Raw genomic sequence first — 15,709 nt, forward strand, 5'->3', positions numbered from 1 at the left:
CCGGCTTCTCCACAGTCACACACGACACTGTGCAGGCTAGAAGGACCTGACACCAGTATCAACAGACACACCAACGCCAGAGGCCGGCACCAAAGCAAGCCCCAGTGCCGGGAAGAAGCGCGCATCCTCTGTTTCCGGAGGTTGCATCTGCGCTGCGGGACCAATTTCTGTCTATCAATGGCCAATTGCCCGCTCCGGCCTGCCCGAGGCAACCGAGCAGAAAGAGACTCACTCCTGTTTGATACGGTAGCTCTTCCGGACGAGGGAGGGCTTTTGCGATTTCGCGAGTCAAACAAGCGAGGGCCGAGAGCGACTGTGTCGTCATGATCCGGACAAAGGCCTCATCTTGACACTTGCGTTGTGCATGGCATGGGGGCTCCCATGGTACGACATGGATCTTGTCTGTCACTCACTATCTCGCTGCTGGCCCTGGGACTGGAACTGGGTGCATGATGCGCGCAGAAGGCTTCACAAGTGGAGAGGACGATATTCGTGGCTGACCACTGAAAGCACCTGCATTGGCTCATCCACAAGTCTCCTCTCCTCCACTCGAACACTATCAAGTAGTGTACGGAGTACAGTGCCTAGCATAAATATCAAGACGACATCAGTGCAGGTCCCCGAATAAGATCACCCACTCAGAGTTTGTCCGACGGACTCGCTCGCTGTTCGGCGGCTGTTACTTACAGGCCATGCCCGCCCCCGGTGTCATCGCGGTCCAAAGTCTGGACCGGGGGCCAGCAGCTGGAACAAGCCAGGAGCCCTGCCCGGGCCATCCATCCTTCGTGCAAATCCCGCCTGGAAGTCCCGGGAGACGAGGGATAAACGACGACGCCTGCAAGGGTTTTCTCACCCCAGATGCCGACTTGTCCCCGGGAGGCGCCCGCCTCGCTACCGTCGCCCACGCCTCTCTGCCACCGGCGCTGGGCCCCGGCTACCAGCCTCCTCCGCGACAACCGCCGCCGATGACCTCATAGCCTTGCCCCGAGGAGATTTGAGAGACATCCAGAGTCTCATCTTTTACGAAATAGCATTCTGGGTTAGGTGTTGTGTCTAGACCACTGCCGGGAACATGCGCCGGCTATTGCCACGGGAGAGACCCTAGGTGTCACTTTTCCTCACTTGCTCATGATGTGCGCGATAAGAACTGTACTGTACGGGTGCAGATGTCAAGTCGAAACACCGTAACACGTCAAACTGCACTCTCCAGCGGCCGGCGCCGCGGCTGGATGCTTGCTTGCTTTGTGGCTGACCCAAGGAAAGACACGCGCTTCGACAAGGACCTCGGATTATCCTAGGCGTCAACCGCTCTACAATCTGTACCTAGGGATCCCATCCCGCCGCCATTGGCTTCCAGAACCGATCCCAGCCAGTGTCACCAAAGCCCGGGATAGGGCCAAGACAGGAACGAAGCCGCGAAAGTATGGGGTACGTGGTTAGTGGTATCGGCCGTCGCCAATGAGGTCAAGGTCTCTGTAAGACCTCAAGCCTAGAAGCGGCCCAAGGATACCTCCACGTTGCTGCTGGATGTGTGCATGCGCAGCATAGTTACCGTCTCCCCTCCAGACGGATCTCGAGCGGTTTCCCCATTGACGCGGGTTCCAATAACTCTGAATGGAAGCATGAATGTCACGAGTCCAATGACCTGCCTAAGTCACTCCAGCCGGGCGCCCCACGTATCCATGGATCTCCAGGTCCTGCATGGCATCTCCGCTGCCTGGATGCTGTTTGCCAGCAAGCCGCAGCTGATCAAAGATCCAGTTGTTTCTTGGGGTTCGGCTTGGCCCTTGGCGACAAGCCTGAATCGGCGAACGTGCCTCTTGGTTTTCTAGGCGGCACTTGGCTTGGGACAGTGGCAACTGCAGTCACCGTCTTTCAACCTTGTGCCAAGAGGCATTTTCGCCTGTCAGCCAGCAGCCTGGATGAGGCTGGCGGATGACCTTGAACCCTGGGCGGATATATGCTCGACTTATACACGTGAATGCACAGGACAGATGAGACATGGGCACGAAGCGAATCAAGGACCGATCCCGTGGCCCTGGTTGGGATGGGCATATAGCACCGTGCATTGAGGCTTTTTCTTGCATCTCGAATTCCGCTCCATGATACAGTAGCCGCGGCGAACTTCTTGCTTCTGTAGGCATCGTCACCGACGTTCCCAGCGGATGCACCTGCTTGAGTCGCGTCATTTGTCATACAGGCCTTCTCGTTGGAGTTCCCACCCAACGTAACGCCTCTTCTCTCCTCCAAGGCCGCCAACCTTACCCTTTCTGTCTGCGCCCAAAACCGCGCACTTCTGCCGAGGTTCCGGAACTCGATGCCCTTGCTGATACTGTTCTTGTCTCTGAGTTGAGCGCCAACAGCATACGCAACACCGGGCGGATCGACAGGGATAGCACCGACGCCGCTGTCAACAGCTGCGACGTCGCCGTTGGTGGCTGCAGCGGTTATACAGGTTGTGAGAGTCTAGCTTGTCCCGTGCTGGGCCGGCCTCTCACATACTTGACGTCTTCAATAATCAACACATCCTAGCAAGCCGCTCGCAGCCTTTGCCCCCTTCCAAGCCATGGCGCCCTCATGGCTCAGTGACTTGCGCCGCCTGAACCGCAACAACCTCGCAACTGTTCGCGCGGCGCCATGGGCCGAGATCTCGGGGTCTCTTGGCGATCTGGGCACTCTGCTGCCGCTCATGATCGCCCTCGCCGCCCAAGGGTCCATCCATCTCGGTACCACCCTCGTGTTTACGGGGTTGTTTAACATCCTCACCGGTGTCTTTTATGGCATCCCACTCCCAGTTCAGCCGATGAAGGTCAGTAGTATTTGTAGCCTACGAGCATCTCTCCCGGATCACCCGGACTCTTGAGGTTAAGCAGGCTGACTTATATTGATCCCTTTCTAGGCTATTGCCTCGGCAGCCATCTCGAATGGCTCTGCCATGAGTACAGTAACCGCTGCTGGACGGTGGGTTGGCGCAGCCGTCTTCATCATGAGCGTCACCGGCCTCTTGCGATGGGTCGTGCGTGTCGTTCCTATCCCTGTGGTCAAGGGCATCCAGCTGGGAGCTGGTCTCTCGTTGATTCTCGGTGCTGGTTCGTCGCTGCTTCAACCTCTTCACTGGGTTCATCCGGCTCTTGACAACCGCATCTGGGCCTTGGTTGCTTTTCTTGCTCTCGTCGGTACCCAGAAGCTATCTCGCTTCCCCTATGCGTTGCTGTTCTTCGTTATCGCCCTGCTGTTGGCCTTTGTCCAGGTTTTCATGTCTCAACAGAGTCTGCCGTGGTTCCATGTATGGCATCCTGAGTTTGTCATGCCTGGGAAGGATGATTCACCTGCATTGTGGATGGCCATCGGTCAGCTACCCCTGACGACGCTTAACTCTATCATCGCTGTCAGCGCACTATCCCAGGATCTTCTACCCGATATCCCTACGCCTTCGGTGGGCTCTATCGGAATCAGCGTGGCCTTGATGAATCTCACAAGCACATGGTTCGGAGGCATGCCCGTCTGTCATGGTGCCGGGGGCTTGGCCGCGCAGTACCGATTTGGGGCTCGAAGCGGAGCCAGTATCATCATCCTCGGCCTTTTCAAGCTGATCATGGGCCTTGTTTTTGGTGAAACTCTGGTCGATCTCTTGCGGTACTATCCCAAGAGCCTCCTCGGCGTCATGGTTATAGCGGCCGGCCTCGAACTGGCCAAGGTTGGCCAGAGCCTCAATCAAGGGGCTTCCGATTTGTGGCAGACTGCTGCGCAACAAGATGTTCGCCGACACCGTGACCTTTCAGACGAGGAGCGCACCGAGAGATGGAACGTCATGCTCATGACGACTGCTGGAATCCTGGCCTTCCGGAACGATGGTGTCGGGTTCCTGGCGGGCATGCTCTGTCATGGGGCGTACCGGCTCTCTGAACGATTGGCAAAGTGGCACTCACGTCGAGGAATCTTTCCAACTGAGCGCGACCCCCTTCTTCATTGATCTTGACATGGGTTGTTTGTCAAGGCACAAGGCACAAGGCACAAGGCATTGGCTGATGACTGTTCGCATTCTTACGGCGTTTGACTTTTTGGTTGTTTCTTTCCCTCGTAGACATTTGGCATTGGTATTGACATTAACACGTGTTATGGTCAACAGGTTCTTTGCGCGACACTCATTATCGTTGACTCAGAATAAGAGCACGAGGCTTGGAGCTTATCTTACCACGTTGGCGTTGGGCTCTAGGTTGCATTTCGTTGAGCATGAGAAGGCGTGAATACATCATGAGATAGAACCTTCAGATATACGAAATTTCTCTGCGGCTAGTAGGTAGGAGTACCAAGTTGATGTTCAAGCCTAAGGCTTCATCGAAGTTGAACATGCTCTAGCAAGGATCCCATCGTCATCCATCAAATCGTGAATAAAGGGGTTTATGTACCAAGTCTACCGCATCAAGCCACGATGCAGACTGAAATACAGGGTTTGGGTACCTGGAGGAATGTTTATTTGTTTGGTTGAGGGTGTCTCTGGAGACGGCCTCATCTGAGCTACTGACGCACGGGTATCCCTGGCTATCAGGAAGATGTCATGAGTGAAGTGACGAACGGTCACATTCAACAGCATTTACAAAACGAACAGAAATATGAGGGTAGATCGAATGAAAGTGAGTCTGTGCTTGCATTACCATTGATCTTTATCATCTGATACAATAATGAGAGCACGTTTGGGTAGTTCTTGCCATTGTGAATCATCGAAGCTGGAACTGGCAGGGGAGGCAAGTAGCACCCGTTTCCTTAGGCCCCCGGATTGTTTTCTTTCCTTAATAACAAGGAATGAACGGCCAATGGCGCGCCGTGAAACCAAGACGCAAGCCAAATCACCACCTGCACTCCAAGAGACAATTGTGTCGCCCATCATCGACGTCTTGTCAGCAAAGCTCTCCAACATTCTCTCTGATTGAAGTGTAAAATAGGCTCCCATCTACGCTCCAATATCTCATTCCAACGAATCCATAGGGAAGGAGGCTTTCAACGGTCCAGTGCCCATCGTCACGGTCGTCCCTTCCTTGTCCCCCTATGGGTACTAGCGGCAGGAGCCATCACCAGTCAGGCTAGCAAGTGAGAGGAGACTCGGAGCCCGTGAGGGAAGGAGCCCCCCATCAGACCAATCACGGCGCGCAGCCTTCCCCCCTCTGACCCTCCCAGACATCGCGGCTCAAAGGACCCAGGCGAAAGCCTCGTTCCCTTGTCTCGAACCTTTTATTTTCCCCGTCCCTTGTCCCCAAAACGGTCATTCTCGACAAAATCACGGCCCCGGCGCCCAAGTCGAGTCCCGTCGTCGTCAGTCACAACCCCCGTGAGGGCGAAGCGACGAAGGAGCTGCTCCTGCGAACAGCGATGACTTCGTCCATGACCGGCCGCAATGGCCTGCCCGACGCCCTGGGGAACCGCCCGGAACCCCAGGTCGCGGTCGCGACGACTCCGGCACCGATATCGACAGCGACGGCGACACTGGCCGCCACCGCCCATGCCAGCGACGCCGACAGTCGCGACTCCAAGGGGGCCACTTCGGCGCCCCCTTCTGCTTCACTTTCGGCAAATGCACCTTCCTCAACGGCCGCAGGGCCTGTCGCCGAGTCCTCATCAGCAACATCCGCCGCGCCTCCACCTCCTCCGCCAACTGCCGCTGCTCCATCGGCACCCACACCCACTCCAGCTCCAGCTCCAGCAGTCCCGTCAACAACATCGCCAACAGCACCCTCGACCGCTCCTGTACCGAGACCCTCGACTCCGAATCGAGAAACTTCAACTTCTGCTTCGGCGACAGCGCCGGCGTCGCAGCCTCCACCTTCGACGCCGCCGCCTCGATCCGCTCTAAACACTCTCGCAACCTCTGCTCTCAACGCCGACGCCGCGCTCGGAACACGACCACAAGCGGCGGCTTCTAGTGCACAGGCTTCGGCTCCTGTCGATGCAAACTCCAACGACCACCCGATGCCCGATGCTCCTGCCCCCGTTGACGCGAGTGCGCCATCAAACAGTGCTGTCGAGCTCCAACAAACTACTCCGATGCAGCTGGATCTCCCCGCAAACAACATGAATGAGACATTCGCGCCTTCAACGCCGTATAACTCGGTGTCCTTACCCACGCTTAACCAGCATGCGTACATGATGATGGCACTGGCTTCAATGGCGGCACCGCCGACTACAATCACCCCCTCACAGGTCACATTACCTAACCCCATGGACGAAGCTTTTAATGGTCTTGCTCCAGCAAACTCGATCCGCCAGGCGAACGCTGATAAGACCCTCGAATCGTTTGCCCGCATCGAGTTTGCCGACAGTGTCTTCCAGATGACTACGTACGCCGTCATTATTGGGCGAGATCAGCGCGCACTGGAGCAGGCACGTCGCGACGAGAAGCGTGACGAAGCTTACCGTCGCCGTGTTGAACAGCATGCAGAGAATGGCCTTCCACCCCCATCTCCTCCAAGGGGACCTGACCGCAGCAAATTTAGTAAATCCTACGTGAGCGAGGAGGGAGGAATGTTGGGTCCCGAATCGGACAACGGAGAGAATGGCCGGCCAGCAAAGCGACGAAAGACTAGCACTCAAGGTTCATCGCAGCACGACAACGATGAGGCGGCGGCGCAGGCGCAAGAAAACATGATCTCTAATCGACAATATGTTTCTCATACCCCTGGCGCTGCGGCAGTAGACTTGACATCATTACGACCATCACCCTGGCACGTCCCCTTTATCGGTATCCACTCACCAGGTCCCAACATCGCGTCCAAGACCAAGGCCATCTCGCGAGAGCATCTCAAGATTGCGTATAATGAGAAGGAGGGCGTCTTTGAGGCCATCCCGCTTCATAAGAATGGCTTCTTTTGCGAAGATGTTCACTACAAGAGTGAAAAGGTGGTACTGAAATGTGGTGATCGTCTCCAGATCAAGGACATCGACTTTCGATTCCTAATCAACGGAGTTGAGCGAGGCCGGACAGGTGCTGAAGAGGACGTGGAAGAGGAAACTGCGGTTCAGAAACGACATGCCCATGGCGGCAAGGAGATGAGTTTCGACTTTGAATCCTCACACGTCAATGGGCAAGTCCAGGACACGAGCGATGAGCTCTCCGAGGTGGCAAGCCCGCCTGAGTTGTCAGACTTTGGAGAAGAAGATGAGGCTGAAGCTGAAGCTGAAGCCGAAGAAGCTGAAGAAGCTGAACCGATGGAGACAGTGGAGGCTGAACCAGAGCCAGAGCCAAAGCAAGAGCCAGAACCGGAGAGGCCGGCTCCGGTACAGGAGCCCTTTGTCAAACCTGAATCGGTGCCCGAGCCTGAACTACAACCGCACGCTCTGATGCCTCAGATCCCCAAGAAGCGAGGCCCGGGCAGACCACCAAAGAACGGCATCATGTCGAAACGGGAACAGCGATTGCTAAAGAAGCAGCAGCAAGAGATGGCCAAGAAGACTTTGCCACAAGCTCCCCCGGTTGAACCACCCATCAAACGCAAGGTGGGAAGGCCTAGGAAACATCCTCTGCCTGATGATGCTAGTGAGCGACCTGAGAAGCGCAAATACAAGCCTCGCAAGCCCAAGGAAGATGGCGCTGAAGGTTCCGACGCTGAGAGGCGTGCCCGAGAAAAGAAGGAGAAGAAGGCCCGCCCCAAGTCACCACCTCTTAACCTCAATGTCAATGACTACACTAAAGAAGAGCTTCAGAAGCCCAACAAGAACTATGGCGTGCTCATCGACGAGACGCTCACGGCAGCAGGACCGGACGGCCTCACTCTTAAGCAGATCTACAAGCGAATCTGCGAACGATACCCATACTTCTTCTTCCGCACTGAGACCAAGGGGTGGGAGAGCAGTGTGCGGCACAATCTCATTGGGAACGAGGCTTTCAGAAAGGATGAGACTACCAATCTCTGGTCTCGTGTCCCTGGCGTTGAACTTGACGCAGGGAAGAAGAGAAAGGCATCTTCTCCCGACCGCAATAACCTGGCAGCCAGTCAAGCCTACAACCAGCAGTACTCGTATCAATACAATGCTGCACAGCACGTGGCACCCGGGGCTCCTGGATACCCCCCTGGTCAAGCACCTCCGGCATATCAAATGCCGGCCTACAACGCACAGCAGGGTCAAGCAGCGCGGCCAGTGCAGCCTTACGCAGCGTCGGCTTCTCCTCCTGCCCCCGGCCAGCCAGCTTCCGGCCAGCCAGCCGCGGGCCAGCCGGCCCAGACAGCGCCGACACAACCGCCGGCGCCCGCACAGCTGCCGGCAGGCTATGGACCTCCGCCAGCTCCAGCTCGGCCTCAGCTCGGCGGTCCTCAACCAGGCGCCTACAGCTCACCGTATGCGCCGAGGCCGCCGCCGCCAGCAAACCCTCCGGTCAAGAGCGAAGATGGGCATGCAGCACCCGCAGCACCCGCAGCAGCAGCGTCTGCTCAACCACCTCCGCCACTGGCAGCAGCCAAGACGGTCCCTGGACCTGCGCCAGCTTCCCAGCCTGTTGCTGCTGCTACTGCTGCTACTCCGGCAACTCGTCCACCTGCTACGGCACCTGCAGCTGCTACCCCAGCCCGCCCAGTTATCGATCCCCGTCTTCTTGCGGCTGTCGTCAACCTCAAGAACGGCCTGGTGTTGAACCTGAACAGGGCTCGTAACCCGAGATCAGAAGGCATAGTAATGTCGGCTCTCAATCGATGCCTTGGTCTCAAAAAGCAGGCAACAGAGAATGACAAGATGGAAAGCATCTGTATGAAGGGCATCCGTCAGGTTATGGAAGGCTTCACCAAGAATAGCCCTACCCCTGGGCCAGCAGCTTCCGCTTCTCCGCCTGCCAGTGACCTACCACCCGTTCTCGAACCCAGGGTTCTTGCATCTCTCACGGGCTTCAAGGACGTCTCGGTCAAGGCGCTGAGGGCGAAGCTGGGTGAGGCCAAGGCGGAGGCGGTCACGCTGTCTGCCATTGACCGCGTCCTGGGCTTCGCAGACGCCAGCATCGTGCCCCCGCCTGGGGAGGGTGAAACAGTCGGCAACTTTGAGGGCGTCGAGCAGCATTTAATGAAATCTATCAGACAGTTGTTGGAAGGCATGAACCAAACAGTGCAAGGTTCATGACCCTAGAATACTGGCTCTGGATTAGGACGTGTGTTTTCTCTTGTTGTACCACTACGGCGGACGGCGCAAGAGAGGGCAGGGAAAGGAAGGGGTGAAATCGGGTATACGTGCATTCGAGGCGTTTTGGACGGTCTAATGACGAATACGAAGGAAGAAAGGGCGTGCTGGATATGTTATGTCGACGTTGTTACGTACGAGAGCAAGAGGGCCAGGCAAGGTGTTGTGTTGGTTGGCTGGCCTCTGCCATTCCGACGGACGACAGGACAACCTCGGGCTTGAAGCTTTGCTCGACACAAGGACGTGGAGTTTTTCATGGGGGGGTTCCCATTTGCTGATATCCCCCGATATACCTCTAGAGCAAGCGACTGACTAACTGACTATGCTATTAAATTAAATCAAGATGCAATATGAAATGAATCAAGCCTTGAACTCGTCTCGTGTGATATCACTTGTGCTTGCTAACTATCTGTCTGTCTGCCTTCGCAACACTTCCACTCCCCCCTGAGATTCTGGTCAACAGAGATCTCTCAAACCCGCACATATAATAGCAAAGCTCCATCTCGTCACCAAGAAAATGGTTCTTCTCAGATTACAAACAAAGAGGAAGAAAAAGAGGTTAAAGTCGCTAATATGTACCCATCCACAGAACCCCTTCCCAAATCCGGCAAATCATCCATCCCATCCATCGCTCCATATCTTTTTTTGAAAGGACTGACAAGAAGCCGTCTTCGTCATTGTCATCTCTTACGTGTCATTCTGCTCGTTCGTGTTTCTGCGTCCGTAGCACCCGCGTGTGCGTAGATTAACATGTAAACAGCTCCCTCCTCCTCCCTCCCTCCCTCCATCTGCTTCTGGCTCACCCATTCTTGATAGACTTTTGGTGTCCTCTCCTGACTGAGCCCAAGGTATCAACAAAGACAAACTTCTATATGAGAAGAGGAGATAAGTTGCGAAAGAAAGGGGAATATTCTCAAGGAAAGAACCGAAACGCCTCACACCATTCCAAAGCAAAGACTCCCTCCGTTGACGCCGGTGGCCCGGCACGTCGCCTCAAATATTCATCGTCCTATGCGTGTCTGCACCTACACGACAGAGGAAATCTCGTGGACCTCAAGAGGCATGTGGCGCGTCCTTCTCTTCTGCCTCGACACTGGTCTTGGCATCCTCAGCCTTTTGCCCAGCCAATTTATCCACGCCAGAAACGCCACTGTCAGCTTCATCGTATGAGATGCCCAGGCCATTGGCATCCTTCTTATCCGCCGCCGCCGCTGCCGCAGCAGCAGCAGCGGCAGCACTCTCCTCAGTGCCCTCATCGAGATTCATCAACGCCGGCGGGCGGTGCCGCATCTGCCTGGCCTTGGCAAGGGAAATCGTCTTCTGTTGATAGCTCGTTGTGATGGGCTTGGTGTCGTCACGGTCGATCGTTGCCTTCATCAGGGCTGCCATCCACAATCGCCCCTGCTTCAAGTTGGGGAGAGCAAAGTAGTGAACGGTTGGCTTGGTGAAGTTCACTGCTCTCGAAAGGCCCGCGCGAGGAGGGACAAGCTTGAAGATGAAAATGGAATCGTCACCCTTCTCCAGTTGCGCGTCAGCAGGGTCCGCAGGAATTGCCTGACCTCCGACAACGCTTGTAAGAGTGGCGTGGAGGCCTGTTAGCTTTTCGTTATCGGCAGGGAGAACTCGATGGAACGAAATGTCGATAAGGCCCTTCTCTTGTTCATCATCCTCCGAGTAGTAGTATGCCAGCCGACGCCCCTTGAGAACAAACAAACGCGGCTTCCAGGTTGTCATGAGGTTTGAGCTCTTCTTCCTCATCCAGCCACTATAATCGGCATCCTTCATCGCCTCCTTGGGCGAAATCTTGAGCAAGCCGCGCGTGTAGGCGCTCGTTTCCTTTTTGCCCTTCTTTCCGCCCTTCTTGTTCGATTGCGTTGTTGTCGTGCTGGGGCTCTTTGCGGTATCAGGAGACTCAAGATCAAAGCTGGCTCCGCCCGAGGGTGTCGTCGACCCGGTTCGTGACGGTGATTCCACCATAATTTCCTTAGTTGTTGAGTCTGTGGGTGTTGCAGCCTTGGATCGGTCAAGGCCAAGGTTGTCGGATATCGCGCGCATACCCTTGCCTCCAGCCAAAGCAATAGGCTTGTTGACCACCGAAGCGAGCCAATCCGAGTTGAATCCTTGATGCTTAGCCGTGCTGGGCGACGCCGTTGAACGAGCTGATCCAACTGAAGTGTCCAGTTTGGTGACAGTAGGCGATGGAGCTTCACCAGCTGGAGGCAAATTCCTAATCGAGTCCGAAGTTGTTGACGCAGTTCGCCGGTGAGGGCCTGACTGGATACCGTAATACTTCTGAGCCGCTGAAGACATGCCGCCCTCTGCCATGGATCCTACACTTCCGAACCTTGACTGCCTTGAGATGGCCGTGGCGCTTCGAACTCTTTGCTCTTCTGCATAACTTGACTTTCTCGACTCTGCCCCACTGTCGCGTTTTCGTAGTAGGTTCCGGCGTCTGCTACCTTCAACGTCTGTGCCAGAGAAATAACCCCGATCCATCTCTACCGAAGAAGTGTCGTGCGCGTCCGGTCCAGGGGGACTCAGAAGATCCTGGAGGCCGGTTGACGATAGTGGTCGTGGCGAGGTCTGAGAATAAGCGCTCCCCAAAGTCCAGTTCCGATCGAACGATGGCTGTTTCTTGTGCGTGACATCCACTCCTGGATAGGTGCCAGTGTTGGTAATCTTAGGAGTAGGAGTCAGTCCGGGGGCGACAGGTGTTCCAGCATTGCGGAAGTCGGTCGATGAAGAATGGCGACGTGAGTGATGCAATTCCCTAACTGATGCCGCGGATGGTCTCTTGATGTGGCTGGCGCGATTTGTGCTGTCTTGCGCGTGATGTGTGGCAAGCGTCGGTGAGGCCTTGGGGGTTTGCGAAAGAGAAAGCCGTCTCGTCTGAATAGATGTTGGCCGGTTGGTGATAGTGTTTGTTCGACTCCTTGTGCGTCTCACTTCCTCGACGCCGTCGTTTCCATACGTCTGTGTCGACCGCCGCGTCTCTAGGCCGTGAGTATTCACCTCATCTTGCAGTGCCTTAATCTTGTGCCAAGTTTTCAACCGCCGGCCAACCGAGCCGAGATCAAACGCCTTGATAAATAGCGAGCTTTGGTCCATGCCTAGAAGCACCTCACCCGAAATCTCCTGGTCTCTGAAGACCTCGCAGTGGTGCTTCTCAACACCTGAAGTGAAGAGATATTCAGCCACATCATCGGGAGACCAAGCTTCAACTTCGGCGCGCGAGTGAAGGTCCTCCTCTTCCTCGTCAGTCTCCTCGCCATGGATATAAGACGCTCGGTGGTCGAGAGGTGTGCTGCTATACTCGCTTCCGGAATCGGTCGCTGTTGCTCGGAGTCCACCGTTGCTCGCCGGCGATCGCAAATCCGTGATATGCTCGTTGATAACGTTGAGGGTTTCGTGCAGAACAGGGCTATCCTGGCTTGGTGAGGTGAGATGGTTCAAGGTCGGCAGAAGGGGGGGTTCGCTCGAAGCCAGGACGGGTTCGGATTTCATATTGTTCAAAGGGAGAGTCACCGGCTGTTGGGGAATCGCCACGGATTGCCGGTTTGGAATCGGCTCCTCCCTTGAGATAGCATCCGCACTGCCTACAACCCTCGAGTCTTGCGCTGCATCATGGTGAGAAGTTGGGGCTTTTGCGGCGCTAAAGGCGCTCGTAGGAACGATCTTGGGGGCTGGTCTAGTGTAGACTATGGATGGTCAATTATTTCTCGCGCAGGAGTGGTGATAGCGTCGGGATGCAGACCTTCGGGGAAAAGTCCATTGTTGTTGTTTACCATGTGGCGGCCGAGAAACCAGCCGTCGCCGAACTCGTCATCTCGTTCTATGAGTTCGACTCGGTCGCCTTTCGCAAGACTCAATTCATCGGAGCTTCGAGCTTGGAAATCGTCTGCATGTCGAAGATATTCGTCAGCATCACCAGTTTGGCGAAGAAAGAACGAGGGGCTAGGAGGCAAGCTTACGTATCACGATCAGGGTGTCGCCAACCTCAGGCCGTAGAGGGCCTTCGTTAGGGCCCCTCGAGGCCATGATGTGACGGAGCGATGCGCTGGTGATGGTTGAGTCAAGATTGTTGATGGTGAACTGGTCGAGGCCGGAGAGACCGAGAAACGGAGTGGTGGTTCAAGGGCGGCTTAAACTCTGCCCGAACGGTGGCGCGGTTCCGAGGGGGAGGCCTAAGGAGTCTATCCTTGGGTGGAGGGAGAAACAAGTTGGTAAAGACGCTCAACAGACGCCATCCGTCGAGCCTGTATTGCCAGGACGGGTTGTCTGCCTGGTTGACGCTCTACGGCGGGATGGCTGGAGATGATAGAGTTGCGCTGTCGGGTTCTGGAGGTGCTCTGAGCTTCGCTGTGGCTGTGGTGGTGCGCTGTGGTGGTGCTCTCGAATGGTACGCTAAGGTATGCTTTGCTGTAGGTAGTGGAGCGGCGGTTGAGGAGGCGGGAGAGGACCGTGGTCCCTGGACAGGGTGAGAGAGGGCCTAGCGTGGAGGGCTGCGATTGGTGCGACCCGAGTTGTTCATGACTTTTTACCAAGGTGGGCTGGACGTGGTCAAGCAAGCAGATGGGATATTGAAAAGGGCGTGAAGGGTGAAGACGAGGGAGGAGACAACTGTGATAGTTAGGATCCTGTCTGGATTCGAAAATGTTTGTCAGAAGCGTGAAATTATTGAAAGGCCAGAATTCCTCGGCAATTGCAAGGTTCTGGAAGAGGTTTTGTTGCTTCAGAGGTGCATTGGGCTCCTCCACTCCAGGGGGGTATCCGGGATTGGGTGATGCGGCCAACCTTTGCAAATTCTATTTTGGGGTGTAATGCCAACACAGTGGGCTTGTGGTGAAATCAGGACAGAGTAAAGCGTTGTCGATGAGCCGAGCCGTGGTTCTCTGTGATTTGGCAGAGCTGAGATGGACGCGCACGGGACGAGATAGGTTGATTCGAGAACGAGAGACACGAATGGCGACGAGGGGTTGTTGAACGGGAGATTGGGAAAGGAGACGTGGTACAGTTAGCGAATGAGGGTGACGCAACGAGCCGCTGATGATGGCAAAGGCCACCGCGCAGTGTTGTACAGAAGACGGGCCGGGACTGAAGCTGAAAAGCTCGTATTGTGAATGTGCACTTCTAGAGGAGGAGGAGGATGTCTAGGTAGGTAGAAGTAGGCGGCAAGAAGGTAGATAGAGAGGAAGTGAAGAGTTTTCAGGTTTAGTATCGATCGTGGGGATTCAATAAAGAATTTTTACGGGACAGCAAATCTTGAATGGAAAGAGGGACATGCCCGGTGTGTTCGGACCTTCGTAGTGGATGGATGGATGGATGGACGAGCGACCGACTGCAACATCGTGGTGCCTGCCTATCACTTTGCCCGTTCCTGCCGCATCTAGGTACAGTACCTACTCGGAACAGACAGCCTACAGGCAGGCACAAGGGGGCTTGATGGACGAGAAGGTGCCCGCTGTGCATTTGCACTTTGCACCCTCAGTGAGGCCCCCAACAACTCAACTCAACTTACCTGACTCTGGTGCTCGCAACTTCAGGTAGCGTCTGGGCACCCGCAGGTGGTCTTGTTTCGCCGGGGTCATGGAAGCGAAGCGTCCGGCATAACTCTATTATGCCTGGAGTTGGGTTGTTTGATCGACTTCAAACACTGTCAGATCATGGCAGGGGCAATTGCGTCTTTTCGCTCGGTCTTTTCAGGTGCGAGGTCTTTTTGCGTTTCAGTGGATGGGCGAGTCAGACGCCATTGACAGCAGCGTTCCTGATAACGCCAGATATCGACAGGCACAAGACAAGTTGGAGCAGTTGTTGGGAAAACCTAGATCTTCATCGAAACACGGAAATAGACGAATCATGGACTTTACATCCGTGTCCACACTACCCGATCCAAGTGGATACCATCACCAGTCCTGCATCTACAACTCGACGCATGCCAGAATCAAGCAAGACATAGCAGCCAAGCACGCTCAAGTGGGTTCGAGTGCGTCGACGCAATTATCCGAAGGCCTCCTATTTGAGAGGGGTTCTTCAAATTTTCTTCTCGTCATCTGGAGTATCATATTAATTATGTAATTCTGTGTGTGATGAACTTGAAATTTGATGCATTCATATTCATGTGTGTAAGTGGATTTGTCTACATTCAATATGTACACATTGCCCAGGTAGACCCGGACCAGTTAGGGGACAGATGGCTTTTGAGACAAAGAAGTCGTTGGCTCAACACTATATATATACCGTCAAAGATGGGAGGAAGATGAGACGCCATGTGTACCACCATTCAAGTAAGTATTTCAAGACGAAAGAAATCAGTCTGCCTTACTTGCAGCACCTACCCACCTTGCAAGTGTCGTGAGGCACTGGTGATCTTGGCCGACCCCATCTCCCCGCTACATCCCCCTCCCAAAGAAAATATCTCCACCCACAGTGTGCGTGTCAGCCCAATCGCAGGACGGCCTCGGCGAGCATACAGACGGGCTGCTGCTCCGACACTGCAGCACCAAGACCAAGCCAGGCGAATAGGGTCCCAACGGGCAACAGCCGTCTTCCGGCTGAC

At 55.2% G+C, this 15,709-nt stretch overlaps 3 protein-coding genes across 3 annotated transcripts; 2 read left to right on the top strand and 1 right to left on the bottom strand.

The window, feature by feature from the left end:
- Window positions 1-2,566: 2,566 nt before the first annotated feature.
- NCS54_00678300 (Hypothetical protein) lies at window positions 2,567-3,973 on the top strand (the record flags this gene model as incomplete). The annotated part of the gene is made up of 2 exons (XM_053152228.1): window positions 2,567-2,809; window positions 2,900-3,973. 2 exons carry the CDS (start codon window positions 2,567-2,569, stop codon window positions 3,971-3,973), a joined length of 1,317 nt encoding a protein of 438 aa, XP_053008203.1.
- Window positions 3,974-5,367: 1,394 nt separating this feature from the next.
- NCS54_00678400 (Hypothetical protein) lies at window positions 5,368-9,096 on the top strand (the record flags this gene model as incomplete). The annotated part of the gene is made up of 1 exon (XM_053152229.1): window positions 5,368-9,096. The coding sequence occupies one exon, from the start codon at window positions 5,368-5,370 to the stop codon at window positions 9,094-9,096; it is 3,729 nt and encodes a 1,242-aa protein (XP_053008204.1).
- Window positions 9,097-10,206: 1,110 nt separating this feature from the next.
- Window positions 10,207-13,191, bottom strand: NCS54_00678500 (Hypothetical protein; the record flags this gene model as incomplete). The annotated part of the gene is made up of 3 exons (XM_053152230.1): window positions 10,207-12,851; window positions 12,908-13,051; window positions 13,125-13,191. The coding sequence occupies 3 exons, from the start codon at window positions 13,189-13,191 to the stop codon at window positions 10,207-10,209; spliced, it is 2,856 nt and encodes a 951-aa protein (XP_053008205.1).
- Window positions 13,192-15,709: the final 2,518 nt, after the last annotated feature.

The sequence above is a fragment of the Fusarium falciforme genome, chromosome 5, assembly GCF_026873545.1.
Source record: "Fusarium falciforme chromosome 5, complete sequence".
Classification (NCBI taxonomy): Eukaryota; Fungi; Ascomycota; class Sordariomycetes; order Hypocreales; family Nectriaceae; genus Fusarium; species Fusarium falciforme.